Raw genomic sequence first — 17847 nt, 5'->3', positions numbered from 1 at the left:
CTTCAAACATATGACAGCATTTATTTGAGGCCCAAAATTTTTAAATGTGTCAAAATTGTAAAAAGCCCATTTCTATGAAGAAGCAAGTGATCACCTGTCACTTCACTTAGGTCCTTAAGGGGACATTTAAAACTGTTTGTTTGGATTTCCAATCCAGTGACCAGAGCAAATTTTAGAAATGTGACAAATGTTTAGCTAAGCAAGTTGAGCCATGCAGATGACAGAACTCCAGGAACAAAGTGAACTGTCAAGTTAAAAAAGGCCTCCAAACTCACGGATCACAAGATTCATCTTTGGTCTATAGTTTAACTCATTTTAGGAACTAACTTTCTTTCTTGATCCAGTTTGTTAACTTCATTTTATTAAATCTAACTTCTTTCTCATTATTATTTTTCCCACTTGCTCCTTCTTACATTTTTTTTTTCTTTTCATTAGGTCTTCATAATCCAGGTATATATCCATTACATACACATAAAAGAAGCATGCTATGTTGCTTTCCGCTTGCAATGTTTGTAGGTAACAATACACAATAATTATCGATTATTATATATCCCTCCTATGGGACTACCCATGGGGGCTGGAACTAGATGATCTTTAAGGTCCCTTCCAACTCAAGACATTCTATGATTCTATGAATATATAAGAAATAATTACAACAGTAGCCTAACTGAATAACATATCTTTACAGTTCTCCAGCTGGATCTTAAATAAAGTAGTATCTATTGTAAAGTCAGACTATTTATCTGTAATTTTTGTTGAATTAATGTATTTTGACAAGTGTATAATGTAACATTTTAAGTATAATACAATAAATGCCTCTGGATTCTGCTTAATACCTAAGCACCTTTTTTCTTTCAAGATACGTTTCCAACAACCACCTCTTCCTATATTGCTTTCTGGACTGCATATTCAATTAAAGTGAGTATAACTACAAATAATAAATATAGAGGAACATTTCTTCTTACCGCTCTACATAAATACTCTTGCTGGTTCCTAGAGCATACAAACTGGCCAATATTCTGTAACAGGAGACCTGAACATCTTCCACTAAAGAAAAGAAAATGATAGGTATGAGGAAAATAACCTCATTACAATTCTTCTGACAATAACTACATAAATGACATTAATCTATCAAAGACAATCAATAGCAATGTCTCTCTCATACAAAAATAATCTTCTGACCCTTCAATGCCATACTTTTTACTCAAAACTTCTACTTAATTCAATACCAAGTTATCAGCTAAGATTACAGTTGTATTTTATCGTATTTAACTAGTGCACTCACTTTCTGAAATTAATTGCATACCAACTGTTCAATGATACTGTCTAACTGCATAACCTGAGAATTTATTGATTTAGTATCTATGTAACGTGTCAATGCAACATTGCCTGGCTCTTTACTACAATGTGATTTTAGTTCTGTTCATCTCCAAGTTCAGTATTTAACAGTAATCTCAGACACACAAACCACCTTTGTACATGATCACACCACGGAGTACCCTGTAAACATAGTAATACTCTTAGGTACAAGCACCAGGTGAAGATGCCTGTCATCACAGTAGTACAAATAAGATAATCTTACAGGTAGGCAATTCCAATTGGTAACTTTCTCAGTTTATGAATTCTAAAATTGAGAGTTTGGCAGCAACATGAGATATGTAGAATAGCTGATTAAGAATATCACATAAGGCTAATTATTCAGTTTCAAAACAGAATTATCAGAGAATGAAAAATCACTGAAAAAGTGATTTATGATGAAGCAGCGATATATTTAACACCACAGATGACTTTTTTTCTGGATACTGTCAAAGACTCCTGAATTTTACAGAAATAATTTAATGAGGAAAGTGCATGTTTACGTCTGAACACATTTAAGTCCATCAAAACAAAAGCAAATGGTTGCAAACAGTTCTCTTAAGGCTATTTTAAATAATTATTTTTGGGGATTCTAAGAAAAAAAAAAAAGTCTATTCTTCCAGATCCTTCTCTTAGGTATTGCTATAGCTAGTTATCTGTACAGAAGCAGAACACCCTCCTTTAATACAGACTGCACAACAGAATTCTTGTTGAGTTCCTAAAACACATACAATTAAAATTTTGTCTTGGAGACTACAAAAGTTTTTCCTGCAAAGATTGGGCTTGGGAAAATAAATGACACAATCTGCTACTATCAGAATCTCTACAGAAATGAAGTCTCACATACATTCCCTTCTTCAGTACCTATTCTTTCAGTTCTTCAGAAACTCCTTACACTTTTCCTTAGGATCTAAGATGCTGCCACCCACATTCCCTGCTAACTGAAACCGAGTCAAGGGGCAGGTATCACAGCATACCATCACTCTAGGGGTACAACCTCAGGTATAGACAGAGCAAAGACAAATTCACTTAAATAAACTTTTCACACAGGAACAAAACCACAGTGAATCTATGGCACAGAAACCAAAACTGAGCCTTCTCTCTAATTGCAGATACATCTGCTTTAATATTCACAGAAAGTTCACTAAAACCTGCACACTAGAGAAATTATTAATGCTTACTATATGACATTATGGACAGTAGCATGGCATCTCTAAATAATACATACATATCAAATCTTCCCCAAACTGGTGCTGTCCAATATGCTCAAATAATGAAGATAGCACTGGCAGGAGAGCCACTGTGGTATAATTAATGATTTGTGTAACTCCCTTGGGCTGGTTTCTGCTGTGTGTAAACTGGCCTTGTTTCAGATTTTCCATTGTTTTCTCCAGATCCTCAGCAGCATTGTCCAAAAAAGCTCTCAGTGCCATCTTAACAGACTCCAGACCAGTTTTCATCACAGTCCTGTATATACCATGCAAAGAGAATGAAAGAGAATACTCTATTAAACAAGCCTGGAATAAAGTCTAGTTTTGGCTTATATAAAGTATATAAAAGATCTGAAGAAAAATCTTTCATCGTTTGGAATTATAAAATCTTCTCACAGCAGAACAACATACTGAAAAAAAGAAAGTTTCATAAGAAAATAAGGGTATTGTATTTGGTTTCCCATTGACAAAATACTGTTCATATTAAAGACAGGGATTAATTTGCCTTCAGAGGGGAAAAAAAAAAAGAGGAAGAAAGAGAAGTCCTGCAATTCATCATTCTTGGAAAAGAGGAGCCATCTCAAACTGAGTTTTGGTTGGTTGGGGGATTTTTTTTATTTTTTCTATTTTTTTTTTAAGTCTTCTACAGACTTCACTATGGCTAAAGCAGCCAACTCAACTTAGAAGTAGCACTGAATTCAACATAAAAGGTGTGAGTTTTTTTCCTCAAATTGGAACCAGAATTAACTTTGCAATGAAGACACTCTGAGACAGGTTCACTGGACCCTATGTGCACTTAACTCCTGATTTGTTTTTTTTTATTAGACAGCATAAGCAAAAGTACAAAATATTTCTCATGTTATTGTGGTCTTGAGACAATCATGTGATGAAAAGCACATGAAAGTACAGCCGGCAGTTCCTTGACACTACCACTCTGAACCAAAACTTAAAGCATAAGATAAAAATACTGTTTTTCCAACCCCTAGATAAGAAAAAAAAAAAAAAAAAAAAAAAAAAAACACTTATTTTGCAGCAGGAATTCTTTTCAGCACTATCTTTCTCAAGAACATCTTCCTTGAGTTTTGAAATACTGTAGCCTTACACAGGTTTTCCAAATCTGACTGGATACTGTTCTCTTATAAGTGATTTTCTTTGTACTTCAGAAAATATATTCAGCGTTACCTTGCATCCAAGGTCTGGCCCAGTATGTGAAGACAGTTGACTATTGATGTTGCATCATTTCCTAAATCGGAAGGAAAATGGAAAATTACCCACCAATTAAACTGAGCATACTTTAGAGCATACCTACACTCTGCCAACCATGTCTCTGGTTTTAATGAAAGACTAAATGACATTGCAGAAGAGTAATTCAACTTCTGTGTAATTTTGACAGTCAAGTTAAAAAACATGCAGTTTGTTGTCTTAGCCTTTTTACAAAAGTGCAGTGACAAGAGGCGGCAAAGCATCTCTCATCAAATAGCTGAGGCAATCAAGAAGAAAGCACTTAAATGTGGGGTTAATTAGAGCTACAGTGTATTGTCTGCTGTTCATTTTAAGTTTTATAAACTTTGCTTTAATTCATTCAAGTTTATTTGAACATTTATTTCCCCCTTCTCAGTAAAATGAAAGCTGTTTAATTTCCACAAGCTGCTCTTACATACAGTGTCATCAAGAAGTTTAACTCCCTGATGTTACCAATAGGCTACAAGTATTCATAGCAGGATCAAGTGCAGCACATATGACATAACACACATCTCCCATTGCAATGACTTTTTCTTTCACACTTACGTATGTAAAAAGAGAACTTACACACACACCTTGTATGTACATGCACAGCCTATGATGTTGCCATGTATAAGTCTAAGTTCACTTTTTAAATCCAGGGCAGATTTAGGCTATATAAATTTCATCCACAGCTTATTTAATTGATTTTTAAAAAACATAAATTGCTGCAAAAATGAAAATAATTTTTCTTGCTTCTTTATGCTTCCAAAGTTTCTCAATCAAAAATTAATAAATAAAACAGGCAATGCTTAAGACAGACTACTGAAAATACCATAGTCTGCATACAGCGTACTATGCTTTATTAACTGTAGTTATTTCACTTGAAAATATCAACAAACATAAAATTAAAGTAGTAAGTGTTTCATTGAAATACAGATTTGAAAAGATAAACTGCAAGGATGGAGTGGGAGGTTTATTGCAGCACTTTGAATGCTATTCTGTTACCAAAACTAAGGGGGGGGGGGGGGGGGGGGGGGGGTACTGTTGCATTGTAAACACATAGTAGATCAAACAAACCTGAACCACAGTTTCTGTGGCTGCCCCTGGCCATGCGGCCTCACCCTCTTTGCACTGGCACTTCTGTGGTAATGCAATGTAATGACCAGACAAGGAAGCTGACATGGCCAAAATGAATCATACCAAAAAAAAAAAAAAAAACAACTCCACACCTCCTCCCACCCCTCACCCCCAAAGTCTTCCATCAGCTCCTATTTTTGTCAACCCCTATTTTTTCTCCATACTATTTTACTGTCTGGTGACTTGAATGCCAGTGTTGGTGAAGAAGAGGGTGCAGAATCATGTCAATGAAAGCAGGGATGGAGGGAAACAATCAAGGCAACCCTGCCTTAAGACTGTGGATTGAATTGTCACACAATGTGAGTGTATGTGCAGATGCATATATGCTGAAAGCTGCTGTGTAGTAGAGAGATGCTCACTCCATTTCCTTGAAAAGTAACCCTGGTGATCTATTTATACCATGTAGACACAAGAGCCATATGTTTATGAGGAATCAGGTACTTTCTAAGGTGCAACCAGATGGAAGAGTAAGAAATTCATCCAGTTATTCTGAAAATGAGACAAGATTTAGGCATATCCCCATAGTAGATGCTGCAGTGTTTGTTTTTCCTCCGATAATAAAATTTTCATAAATTCTACTGAGATGTGAAAGACATGTTCTGAAGCAACATTAAAAGACTATGCAAGGTAAGCAATGTCTAAAAGGGTCAGCTTCAGTGCCTCACTCCAAAAACAGATTTACATGACTACCTCAACTCATGGAAGATCAGTAATAGTTTTGAATCTCCACCTTATGTTTTTGTATTATTCAGCTTTAGGGTACAAAAGCTTTAATGACTGCCCCATCTATTTAAAGTACTATACTTTTTATTTGGAATCATCTAGCTTAAATTTACTGGAAGTTTCTTTGATGACAATAATATGAAAACAACTTGCAATTGTGTGGTGACTTTTCAGGATAAATCATTTTGAGAGGTAGGTGTGCATAACTGAATTTTGCCAATTCTGACAGTACAGTGATTCATATATTCTGGAAGCTAGCATTGTATATGCAATTTAATGAGACACTTGCCACTTTTCATTTAATTAAAGGAAAAATGAGGCCAATCAGTTAATCCACTTTAAAAGAAACAGAAAAACATTTTTCTTAGTTCTAAATATACACTGAATTCAGTAATCTGGAAAAACCTTGCTGTTCAACTGGTATATCAGAGGAGAATTCAGAGAGCATGATAAATACAGTACGCTTCAATTCGTGTATTAAAGTTTTGCCAGTTTTATCACTATAACACTAAAAAAGACTTCCAAAAATATCATGAAACTTCTTTCCTGTAATGTCTCCTCTTGTTTATAAATTCAGACAGAATTTCTTATAAAAATCTTTAAAAATACAATTTGCTCTGAAATAGAGGTTTACAGTCAGTGGAAATTCTGTGTCTTGCTTTTGTTTGATGCCATGCATTTAGTTGTTTTCGCTATGATTCTAAAATACACAAAGAAAAAGAAAAAAAAACACAAAACCAACTATTTCGAATATTTTACTTTAAAATGCAACCAATACGATTTGTAAAAAAACTTTTAAATTGAACATTTCAAGACTCAGTTCGCTTCCAATCTGAGTACAGAAGTCAATTTCAGAAGGCCAAGGTTTTTTTTTTAAAGTTGAGTCATGAAACCTGAAACTAGGGGGTTTCTAATAAAATTAGTTTTATTACTATTGCCAATATTTCAGTGGATATACATACTTTCATTAAATAAAAATATCATTTTTATTAAATATGTACTTGGTTTTCAAAAGCCTGAAAGCTAGACATAATACACTCTGATTGTAGAAATGAATATGTAGTATATAAAATTCCATTACATCATGAAAAGAGAGCAGATAAGTACAACAACAGGATAAAAAGTTAAACAAGCTGTTCTTTAACATAACTCTTCATACAACTAAATGTTAAAATAAAACAACGGAGACCGGACATATGCAAATATTAAAACACATAAGTTCAAGAGGTTTTAAGGTTAAACATACCCCAAGAGCTAACATAAGTATTAGGTTGATGGATGGAGCACTGTTCAGCATGTTTTACAAATGCAATTGATGCCATGAACAGTACAACTGTGTTTAGTTATCTGAAGTGAAGTCCTCTTCTGATTAGTTTCTCTAAGTCCCAAAATGAGTGAGCAAAAGCAGGCCACTCTTATTATTAGTCTTATTCAGCTAGTTTTTGTTTCAGGTTAGGTGGCACTGCATTACTTATATGGAGATTTTTATATATTTTTTTAATTTCTTACATACATGGAAATGTCTTACCAGAGATTTAACAGCATAGAAAGTGAATCAAGCTACTCACAGAAATTTGGTTTTTAAAACAAGAAAATATATATTCAAATCCTCAGCTCTCCAAAATTATTCACTAAAAACTTTAGAATCCAGCCCACTAATAATAATGACTATAAATCAATCTTATTGATGCAGGAATACAGCTCTCAAACAAACAGTAGATTATTGGGGTCAAAATCTACTTTCAAAATGCAAAGAAATAATAATTCCATGCTGAATTACAGTTCCATAGTCTCAGTGACAATCTTAGATCTCAGATGCAATTAACTGCTTATATTCACTCTAGAACACTTTTATGTTTAATTTCCCATTTTATCAAGACTTACATACAGTTTATACTACAGGACTTTTACTAATGACTTTCACACACGCAGCTGTATCCTCAGAAGTACCATTCAAATTCACAATAAATATAAAACACCTATCTGGAATGTCAATAAAATAGCAAACTCCACACCATCCCAAAAGGTTATTATCAAGCAACTCTTGCTCATTTAAGGAGCCTCCAAAACGCACAAATAATTTTCTAGGCTCCTGCTGTGTTCTTAAAGGTTGTCCTCATGTGCATCTTCACCTCTTCTGCATGGGCCTTTGTATTGCTACAAGAAGTACAATTCTTTTGATCGGGTTTTCTAACATGAAATAATTAGCAGTCAAGGTAAAGCAAGCTGTAGGGTGACTGACTTGAGTTAGTATGTTCACAGTAACGACCATGCTTCGGAGTCTTACTGTGACCTTGTCATAACTCATGGAAAAATACAGTATACTTCTGTGTTGGCATAAAGATTTTGTATTCTCTTAGTTACTGCACACTAGGAAACTTGAGTTAAAAACTAAACCATAGCTGTGGTGAATACTCATCTGATACCATCTGATCTAACTTCTCCTACTACTTGAACCCAGCCTAAGAACAGAAACTAAGTAAGCTGCGAGAGGTGGAACAGAAAACATCCCTTCTTTAGTACTCTAGAAGTTACACTGACTCAGATTTTGAACTTGAAATGTTACACATCTTAGAAAAAAAAAAAAAAAAGAAAAAAACAGATTCAAATAGCAACAACAGCAAGTATTACCAAAAAAAAAAAAAAAAGTATACCTGAACTAGTTCATTCCTTGCAGAAATAACCTAGGGTATAAACCAGATCTTATGTGTAGGTTTTTGACATACTCCACCTTTCACAAAAAGCTACAGCACCACCACACAGCTGCAGGAATAATTTCACTCCTTCTATGATTTTTTGGCTTAACACAAAAACCCTCTCAGATCATCCCAAAACACATTTAAAAGCAACATCCCCCAAATAACTTCCACTCTTTCTTCTCAGTTTAATTGTTTTCATAACGTTTCCGAACACTACAATGTTGCAGCAAATGAATTCCTTCTCTTCAAATTGAATGAAATATGTAGGAGCTGAGTTAGATGCATGTTATCTTAATCAAATTCTAATCAGCTAGATAATTACCCAATTACATATGTTCATGGATGCTGAAGTTTGCAATACATCCATCATAGAAGCTATACATGGATAGGATGTGCTATTTCCTATCATCATGGCTTAAGAAAAAAATTCAGACTAATGACTGTGCCACGCATTACATATAGTGTTTAAACTTGATACAGATTTCAAATTGACTTCAATTAAGTGATTTCACGTGGTATAAGACAAATACCCAGACCCTGCTAGATTCACATAATAACAGAAAGACTGTAGACATGCATATGTGGAGTCAAGCATATCTGGAAATATTTAAGAATTCCACAGAACATCAATAAGCATTTTAGCCTACTACAAATTTTCCTAAATGATTTTCCAATACAAATGTGTAGTTCTGATACTCCGTTTTTCCCAACTGAATTATAAAAAATAGCAAATATGTGTTTATAAATAACTCAGTCAAATTTTTTGGTTGAATCATGAAATCCAGATGTTGGTTAAGACACACAAAAAACAAAACAACATCTCCCACCACCACCTGATTACTACAAAAGCTTTTTATTTCAACTAACAAATTCTGTGATCTACCAGCCTAAACAATTAGTGGTCTGTGAAGACCATGCATTTCAGCCATGCAGCCATGCAGCATGCAACAAAGCAGCACATAACACAATGCAAAAATGGCAAAGAAAACCAAGTGATGGCCATGCTAGTATTTGTCAAGGGTCTTCTTACCAAACAGTGAAATCCTATGCCTGACAAGAACTCCAAGTTTGCAGAACAGGCTGAAGACAAAAGAAAAATAAAAGAGAAGAGAAGGAAAAAGAAAAAAAAAAGGGAGGGGGGGGAGAAAAAAATAACAGCTGATATATGAGCAGGAAAAGCAACATGATGTCACGCAGAAAGAATCAATTATCTGAGCAGAATGTGGGACAGAGTACTAAAGAAAGAGTTTTTAAGTGCATATCCTTAACAAACATGGTTAAATAAGCACATATTATAATTAAAGAAACAAACAAGAAAAAATAAAAATAAAAATAAAAATAAAAATAAAAGCAAAGCTAATTAATATAAAAGCGTCCTATATGAAAAACCACAGGGAAATTACCATTGAAGCTTTAAGAATTAAAATGTGGTCAGTGTGCTATTCAGGACATCACTGATAATTTGAAAACAAAAGGTAAGGAAATCAGATTAATTGAAGTGTTTGATGGTAGATGTTTAACTAACCCAATTTAGATCTTGTCTTGAACACAGTGAGAATTTCTTTTTAAATACGCTGCTTTTTAAAACATGACGACATGAGAAACAATGTAACTCAACATAAAAAATAGCTTCTTATATGGTTTTAAACAAACAAAAATGGATACGATCAATGATTTCATTTCATACGTGTAAATTACTTTTTGTACTGATGAGCAGTGTTCCATTCAGAAGAATGAAGTTTTGTGTTAGTTCATAGAAGCAGGACCACACTGTCCTACCCAAATTGACCTGGCCTCCAAATTTAGGAGAGATTAGTTCAATCTTCATGTCCAAATTCAGTCTGAGAATTTTCTACAACAGTGACATAAATTTTGGTGTTATTTGTTGTCTGCAAAAACCCTCATCTGTTAAAATGACATGAACAATACTATGTCATTTTATTAAGCTATTCAGTTACTAGGCATATGGGCCAGTTAACTTCTGATATAAAAGCAAAAGACACGTAAGTATGTCTGCATAGTTCATGGATGAGATCTGAGCATGTTGTTCCATTGACAGATGAGAGCATGGTGCCAAATGGAAACATTTATGTCCAGAACTGGAACAGCCAGGTTAATGTGGTGTTGAATCCAACTTACTAGCCTGTGCACAGTGATCCATTACAGCAACAGCAACTGCTCTGTTTTAGAAAAGAGTCTGGTTGTACATCTTCAGGGATCTCTGTTCACTTATACCATGAGGCAGGCATATACACTTTATATTCTTTTATGAGGATCCTGGTTCATCCAGTCCAACAGGAAAAGTGGGTGTATGTTACTGTCATATAAATGTTGTGTCCACGATGAAGGCATTAAGTAGCTCTCAATCTATCTTTTCTTCTAACATACAAATGTTACTCAACTGACTGTAACATTCAGCAGATGCTATATTTTCACAAAGTCAGACTGAACCTATTATCTCCACAGTCAACAGTGTAAATTCACAGAAAAAAAAAGTCCAAATGTCTAGTACTTAGACTCATGTCCAGAAATAATTCTACATAACTGCAGTAATACAAAGACTTGTAAAATGGTATAATGAAGAAGAAATGCAAAAACTCCAATCCTGACGATGTTGTTTACAAATAAATGGAAGATAATGTCACACTATTTCAGGAAGAGGTCTGACCCATATGTTCCCAGAAAATTGATCTGAATTTAATGTATTTGCTGAACACAAAATATTTATTGCATTTCTTGACAGTCACTGCATTAACAATATGCAAAATACTCTTCCATAGTTCAAAAAATGCAAGCTAATCTTCATCAGAAAAAGCAAGCAGACAGAAACTGCCTTTGGTTTGAAGAAAAGCCTACATAAGAGTCACACACAAACATATCTAAAGGGAAAACTCAACAGAAAATCCAAAATTTAGCTTTGAAGAATTCTCTACAAATGAGGGAAAAAAAAAATGATGGGAATCCCTTAAAATGGCTTCAGAAAATGGATCAAATAATGCACTTTCCATTAGCTTGACACTCAAGAAATCAGCTGCACAACAGCACTGGTTATAGTTAACATTTATCAAGGTTTCCTTGCCTGTGTTTTATTGTCATTGGCTGGCACTTCTAGAAGACACACAACTCAATTGTTTGACAGCAGCTCTGATCTTTTTTGCTGGGCTACAAATTCGGAAATCTCATGCACACAACTAGACAGCATATGTGTAGAAGTCCTGAATCCATGCAGCATGTATGCTGATATTTCCATGTTTGAAATATTCTAGAAGTGTGGGATTTATTGAAGAGGCTTTACTTAACAACTGCTAAAATATTGTTATCCAGGATATTACAGAAAGAAATATAGCAGCTCATATAGTGGAAAATAATCTAGATGCATGCTCTTTGAAACAATTTTTTCATTCTTTGGAGAAGGCCATTCAGCCAAGCTGCCAGACCAAATCAGTCCATGAAATGACACAAGAGTCGAGGTCATTACTTACTTATGCTCATTATTGCTGTTAGAAACTCTGCTCAGTATTCATACGATCTTGAAAACCCCTCATGTCTGTATGACCATCAATTGGCTGTCTCCCTATAGCATCAATTCAGTTTTGCCTGTTTTGGTACCTAGTAACAGCCATCCATGATACCTGTACTGTGCAGGCATGCAGTTGGTCTTGTTTTAAACTTGTAGTCCACATTACTAAATTGGAAACATGGGTTTCAATTCAATCAAAAGTGAGATTAAGTGAAAACATCTCTTGGAGAGATGGTCTAATAATGGATAACTTCAGAGAAAGGATCAAGGGGATATTTCTGTCATATTACTACCGTTGTCACTATTTAGAAAACTGAAGAATACCACTCATTTTACTTTTTACGGGGAGCAGTAATAATGGTACTATCTAAAACTCAGTTATTATTATTTTTTTTCTTTTAAATATAAAATGTTGCAGGAATAATGGTTTCAGAATATACTTATTTCCAACAGTGGGAGCTGATACACAATTACACATCTTGTGCAACAGACAATGCAACAGAGGAATTGTTGCACATAAATTAAGTTCCCTGCATGCAAAAAAATGAGCACTGCTAACTTTTAAAACATCATATAATTGTAACTCTGAACTCCCTTCTTCATTTTACACAATGAATTTTCTCAATGAGAAAAGGAAGTTAATGTTTGTGTTTGAAAAAAAAAGCCTGCAACTTCTCACTTACCGACAATAAACTGTACTGTTTAAAGACATACACATATGCACACACATGAAAATTATTTTAAATTTTACCTTGTCACCATTTCCTTCTCTTTATTAGAGGCATGGCCTCCACTGCTGAGAGGTCTACTTGCTGCAGATAAGAAATACAGGCGATGATTTTTGAAATACTGATCAATCAAAGGGAGCACAACCTGCAATTACATCAGAAAGAAGTGGTTATTTCAGGGCTTTTTTTGCTATGTTCTGTATTATTCTTTGTAAGTCACAGCTACAGACAAGAGATTTCAAATGTGTATTCTGTTTCCAATTCCTAGTATTTTTTCCTTTAGTGTCTGTCTAGTTCTTTTATTATTTTTTTTTATTATTATTCAAGATACTTAAAATGTCATCAGTTAAGGCAGCAGTTTTTAAAATAAATATATATATATATTTTTTATATTATCTCTGGGACTTGACCTGTTTTCTTTAGGAGTATAAACCAGAAAGTATAATTTAATTTTATCTCACAATTTAATATTTGTCCAATACTACTTACCCAGAAACAACTATTGCTGTTCATGTCTTTTAACATAGATAGGTTTGAGAAAAATTCACGTAGAACTGTCAGCACACTAATGGCATTTAATGTTAATTGCTATCCAGAACTCCAAAAACACCCTCACTCACTAAGGGCTTGTCCACAGAAGTTTTCTTATTTACTTCATGTGGTGACCATCACTCAGTACTGCTACAGGTTTCAGCCAGGAAGAGATCCAAAATAAACAGTCAACATAACATGAATCTCAAATTGCTTCCTTTTGGGTGCATGGTTCAAAAGAGGGTGACTAATTTCTGAGTCAACAAACTTGGCAAGTATTGCACTACGGAAGTACTTCAAGAAATTACAATTTACTGCAAAGATATCAGGTTTAGAAAACGCTGCAAACACCTACCTTTGCTTATTCACTAATGAATTGAAAAAGCACTTTGAATATGCAAGCAACATACGAGCTTTTGAATGCCAAAGCTGTAAGTAGATTTTCTTAATTTATAATACATAAATCCTTCTTGGCATAAGAAGGAGAACAGGGCTCATGGGAACCTCATAAAGTTCAACAAGGGGAAATGCAAGGTCCCACATCTGCTGAGGAATAACCCCACATAGCGGGGGTTATATATAACCCTTTCACATAGTAAAGGCTGACCACCCTGAAAGCAGCTCTGCTAAGAAAAGCCTGGCATCCTGGTGGTCACCGAGCTGACTTCGAGTCGGCAATGAGCCCTCACTGCAAAGAAAGCCAATAGCATCCTGGGCTGAATTAGGTGGAGAGTTGCCAGAAGGTCAAGAGAGATGATTCTTCCTCTCTACTCAGCACCAGTGAGGCCCCACCTGGAGTGTTGTGTCCAGTCCTAGGCTCCTCTGTACAAGAATGGCATGGACATACTGGAGAGAGTCCAGGGGGGTGGGAGGGTACAAATATAATTAAAGGACTGCAGGATCTTTCATATGAGGAGAGGCTGAGGGAGCTGAGATTATTTAGCCTGCGGAAGAAATGGCCTAGGGGCATTTCATCGGCGTAAATAAATATCTAAAAGGAGGGTGTAAAGATGGAGCCAGATTTTTTTCAGTGGCGTCCCATGACAGGACAAGAGACAAGGGGCACAAACTGAAACACAGGAGGTTCTCTCTGAAGATATGAAAACACATTTAAAAAAAAAAAAAGTGATGTTGACTGAGCACTGGCACAAGTTGCGCAGACAGGTTGTGGAGTCTCCCTGGAGATCTTCAAAAGCCATCTGGACATGGTCCTGGACAGCCTGCTCTAGATGACCTGCCTGAGCAGTGGGCTTGGACCAGATGACCTCTTTCATCTCTTTCATCCTCAACCATTCTGTGATTCTGTGATGAAGACATCAGTATTGTTTTAAAACAAGGAAAGAGATAAGGAAGGTGACAGGGAAAGGTACATGACTGTATTAATTCCAGTAGCTATTGCTCATATTTAGCTGCCTAAAGAGTGTGAAAGAGAAAAGTCTTCTAACTAGACAAAACCAGTAAAGAGAAAATGTAAGGAGGTTATGAATAACATCACCTGATTAATTTTATATCATGGAGAAAGGGAATAATGACAGTAAGAATACAATCCTGTAGGTTTTTTTCATGTCTGTATTTCATCCCTACATTATTTCCAAGTTATTTTTATTACTACTGCTTCCAGTCATCAAAATAATTATTTAACACAGAAAGCTGTATACATAACAAAAATAATCACATTCACTAACATTTTCTCACTTCAACTACTTACTATGTTGACAAATAATGAGCAAAGATATACTGTACTTTGGCAAAAAACTTGATTTCTTGTTCATATGGAAAGTGCTCTCCTTTTCCTCTGCTGCCACCATCTGCAGAGAGAAGAAAATTTAGCTCCCTATTATATATCCCAATTACAGTCTATTCTGCATTTTCTTAAAAAGTGTACACTATAAATAAATAATATTGTTGGTCTTTAGATGTAGATTTAAGATACCACACATAGAAGTTAGAGGCATTTTATGACAATCTTCTGAGAAAAAAAAGTCACAGCAAATAAAATGTGCAAAGAAAAATTGTCCAAATAGTCACAGATGCGTAGACATCTCATAGTCTAAAGCGATATGGATACCTATTTGAGATGAAAATCTGATCCTACATGTGTATTTTTCTAGTTATAGGCAACACTTGGAAGACTGAACTCTGATTCTACTTCAACACCTTTCTCCTGTAGTTCCCAGGAGAAACAAAATTACCAAATTTTTAATGCATTGTTACAGACTTTTTTATACAACAAAATTATTGGTTAGAACTACCCAAATGAAATTAAACTTGGTTCTCTTCCCCTAGTTGCTATAAAAGTCACATACTATTGAATAATCTGGTATACATAAACCATTTATCCTTTATTCATTACATTTTCATCTGAAGAATGAATATGGGAAACTAGAATGAATGTGAAATACATAACTCTTCAAAATTCATCATCAACTACAGAAAGCTAGAGGAAAAACTCCTTGTCCAAGAAATTTTTATTTTTGGAAAATTTCAGGTTGTTTTTATAATTTCAAACTTCTTAATAAAAAAAAAGAAGGAGTACTATACCAAACTCCAAAATATACTGATGGGCTTCATCCACATATCTTATAAGTTGCTGAAGGAAACTGTAGGCAAAGCGTTTTTCAATGGAAGGTGTGTCCAACTCCAGGTCCTTAAATCCTCTGAAATAAGAAGTAAGTCAATTTTTATGTGTGTAGAAGGAATCAGATTAGTTTTACCTCTTCTGATGCCATTTTCTCTGGTAATACTTAACTGCTTATTCACATAAGAATGGTTCGGTTTACATTAAACAGTACTCTTGCAATTATTTACGTTTTGAGCCATTTGTTAAGATGCAATTAAGATTTCCCAGATAGAAAGCTGGCAGTAGAGGTGACTACTCAGATTAATCCAGTATCATTTTAATTTCTTTCCCTTACCTGTAAGGTATTACCATCTTTTAATGTCCTCCATGGCTTGATTTTTGACCGAGGAAGTTTTGAAACTACCAATATACTTTGATTTAAACAAACAAGCCAGAAGTAAATCTAGTCTCCCTCATCATGACTTTTGCCTAGAATTCTGTTTGACTGAAGGAACTAGCTATGTAGCATTTATGAAAATTTGGGGGGGGGGGGGGGGGGGGGGGGGGGGGGGAGCAGGGGGTAAAGAAGTGTTGGAATTGCAATTTGCTTTTCCCACTGTGTTCCATCATAGTATGATATGAAAAGCCTATCTTCTTTCAACAAATCAACTATTAATTTGCAGAGCAGTTTCATGATGTAGGCCATCGTCTCCTAGCAATAAACTGGTAATGACGTAAGTGGTTCTGCAGGACCAGGGCTCTAACGACTGAACATAAGAAAGCTATGCTTTACCAGCAAGGTAGTTTGGCACTCCATTGTCAGAACCATGTACATTGCTATTTTGCAAGTTAAAAAAGTAAACCTACCAAACATAACTGTCTTTATAGTCTCATTTCTGTTCTAATTAAGAACATTGCTGATGGGTTCAGAATGGTTCAGATGGGTTCATTGCTGTAGGGTTCAGAGAGATTCTACAACTAAAACTGCTTTCTCAGCTGATACTTATCAGGGTACATATGGGGCTGAAGGAATTTGAGATAAGGACAATAATTGGGAAATATGGACTGGATATTGTTAGAGTGTAATAATTGTGAAGAATTTGTGTTGGAAGGTGGCGAAGTCACGAGGGGTGGAGTGTGTAAATTGTCCACCTTTGTTGGTGTTATGATAATGTTATATTGATTTTGGTGTGGAGAATTTTTTGTGGATGTAAGTGAAATTTGTGAAAACTGCAAGGAATGTTGATGAATATATTTTAAACATAATTAATTCTAAGGTGGGAGCATATGCTTCATGAAGGTTATCTGATTAAGGACCCTCTCAGTGTAAAAGGTGGTAGTAAGAAGGAAGTCATAAAGAGGAACACAAAATGTGGTAGAGAAGGAATAAGGGAGAGAATGTCAAAAAACATAACTCTCCAGTTAGTCATTGATTGGCCATTAAGAAACTACAGACACAACTTTGGAGCGAGCCACATGGATTTTTTAACTCTTAAGAGAGGGGAACTTGAATAACATGAGGATTTGGGATATCCAAAGGGATCACTGGCACTATGAAAGCTAATGATGGAATGTGAAGGGGAGAGGGAATCAACGACGATCAAAGCACGTAATAGACAAAAAGGGGACAGTCACACAAACTGTGGCCAGTCAGTAACAGCTGTTCAACTAAACACTGCACCTGATCATCACAGGCTGTCCTGTCTTCTTAAATCCTTTCTTAACTATCCCTCTGTGTAACCCACCACGTCATTTATATGTGTGCGCTGCAAGGAGTAAGGGCCAGGTATTGGCAAGACCAGGAGGACTGAATACTAGGACAGCAACTGGAATCAGACTGGGGTTCTAAGTGCCTGTGAGCCTGTGGCACCAGCAACTGGAGAGAGTGAGGGTCTCAGCATCAATAGTTGGAAAGGAGATAGCTCTTGGTAATGTCTCCATAGGTCCTGCATACTTTGAGCCCAGAGTTCCAGCTCAGTGGGGAACTGCTGTGAATGGATTTGGTGCTAGCAACTGGAGTCAGATGGTTGGTGGGTGCTTCTAGCCTGTGGTGTCTGCAACTGAAGTAAGTGGGAGTCTCAGCTGCCAGCCGCTGGGGCAGGAATGGTGTATGTCCCAGAAACCAGCCAATGGTAGGAGGACAGTGTCAGTAAGGTGA

At 35.6% G+C, this 17847-nt stretch overlaps 1 protein-coding gene across 1 annotated transcript in view; it reads right to left on the bottom strand.

The window, feature by feature from the left end:
* RYR2 (ryanodine receptor 2) overlaps positions 1-17847 on the bottom strand; it is a 416366-nt gene that overhangs the window by 79188 nt on the left and 319331 nt on the right. The window contains exons 60-66 of the mRNA XM_040551914.1: positions 15671-15786; positions 14873-14937; positions 12622-12743; positions 9381-9430; positions 3750-3810; positions 2585-2823; positions 966-1047 (exon numbers count right to left, since the gene is read on the bottom strand). Coding sequence (XP_040407848.1) covers positions 966-1047; positions 2585-2823; positions 3750-3810; positions 9381-9430; positions 12622-12743; positions 14873-14937; positions 15671-15786 — 735 coding nt within the window. The remainder of the gene's footprint in view (positions 1-965; positions 1048-2584; positions 2824-3749; positions 3811-9380; positions 9431-12621; positions 12744-14872; positions 14938-15670; positions 15787-17847) is intronic.

Source organism: Cygnus olor, chromosome 3, assembly GCF_009769625.2.
Source record: "Cygnus olor isolate bCygOlo1 chromosome 3, bCygOlo1.pri.v2, whole genome shotgun sequence".
Lineage (NCBI taxonomy): Eukaryota > Metazoa > Chordata > Aves > Anseriformes > Anatidae > Cygnus > Cygnus olor.
This window is presented reverse-complemented; position numbering and strand designations above follow the sequence as displayed.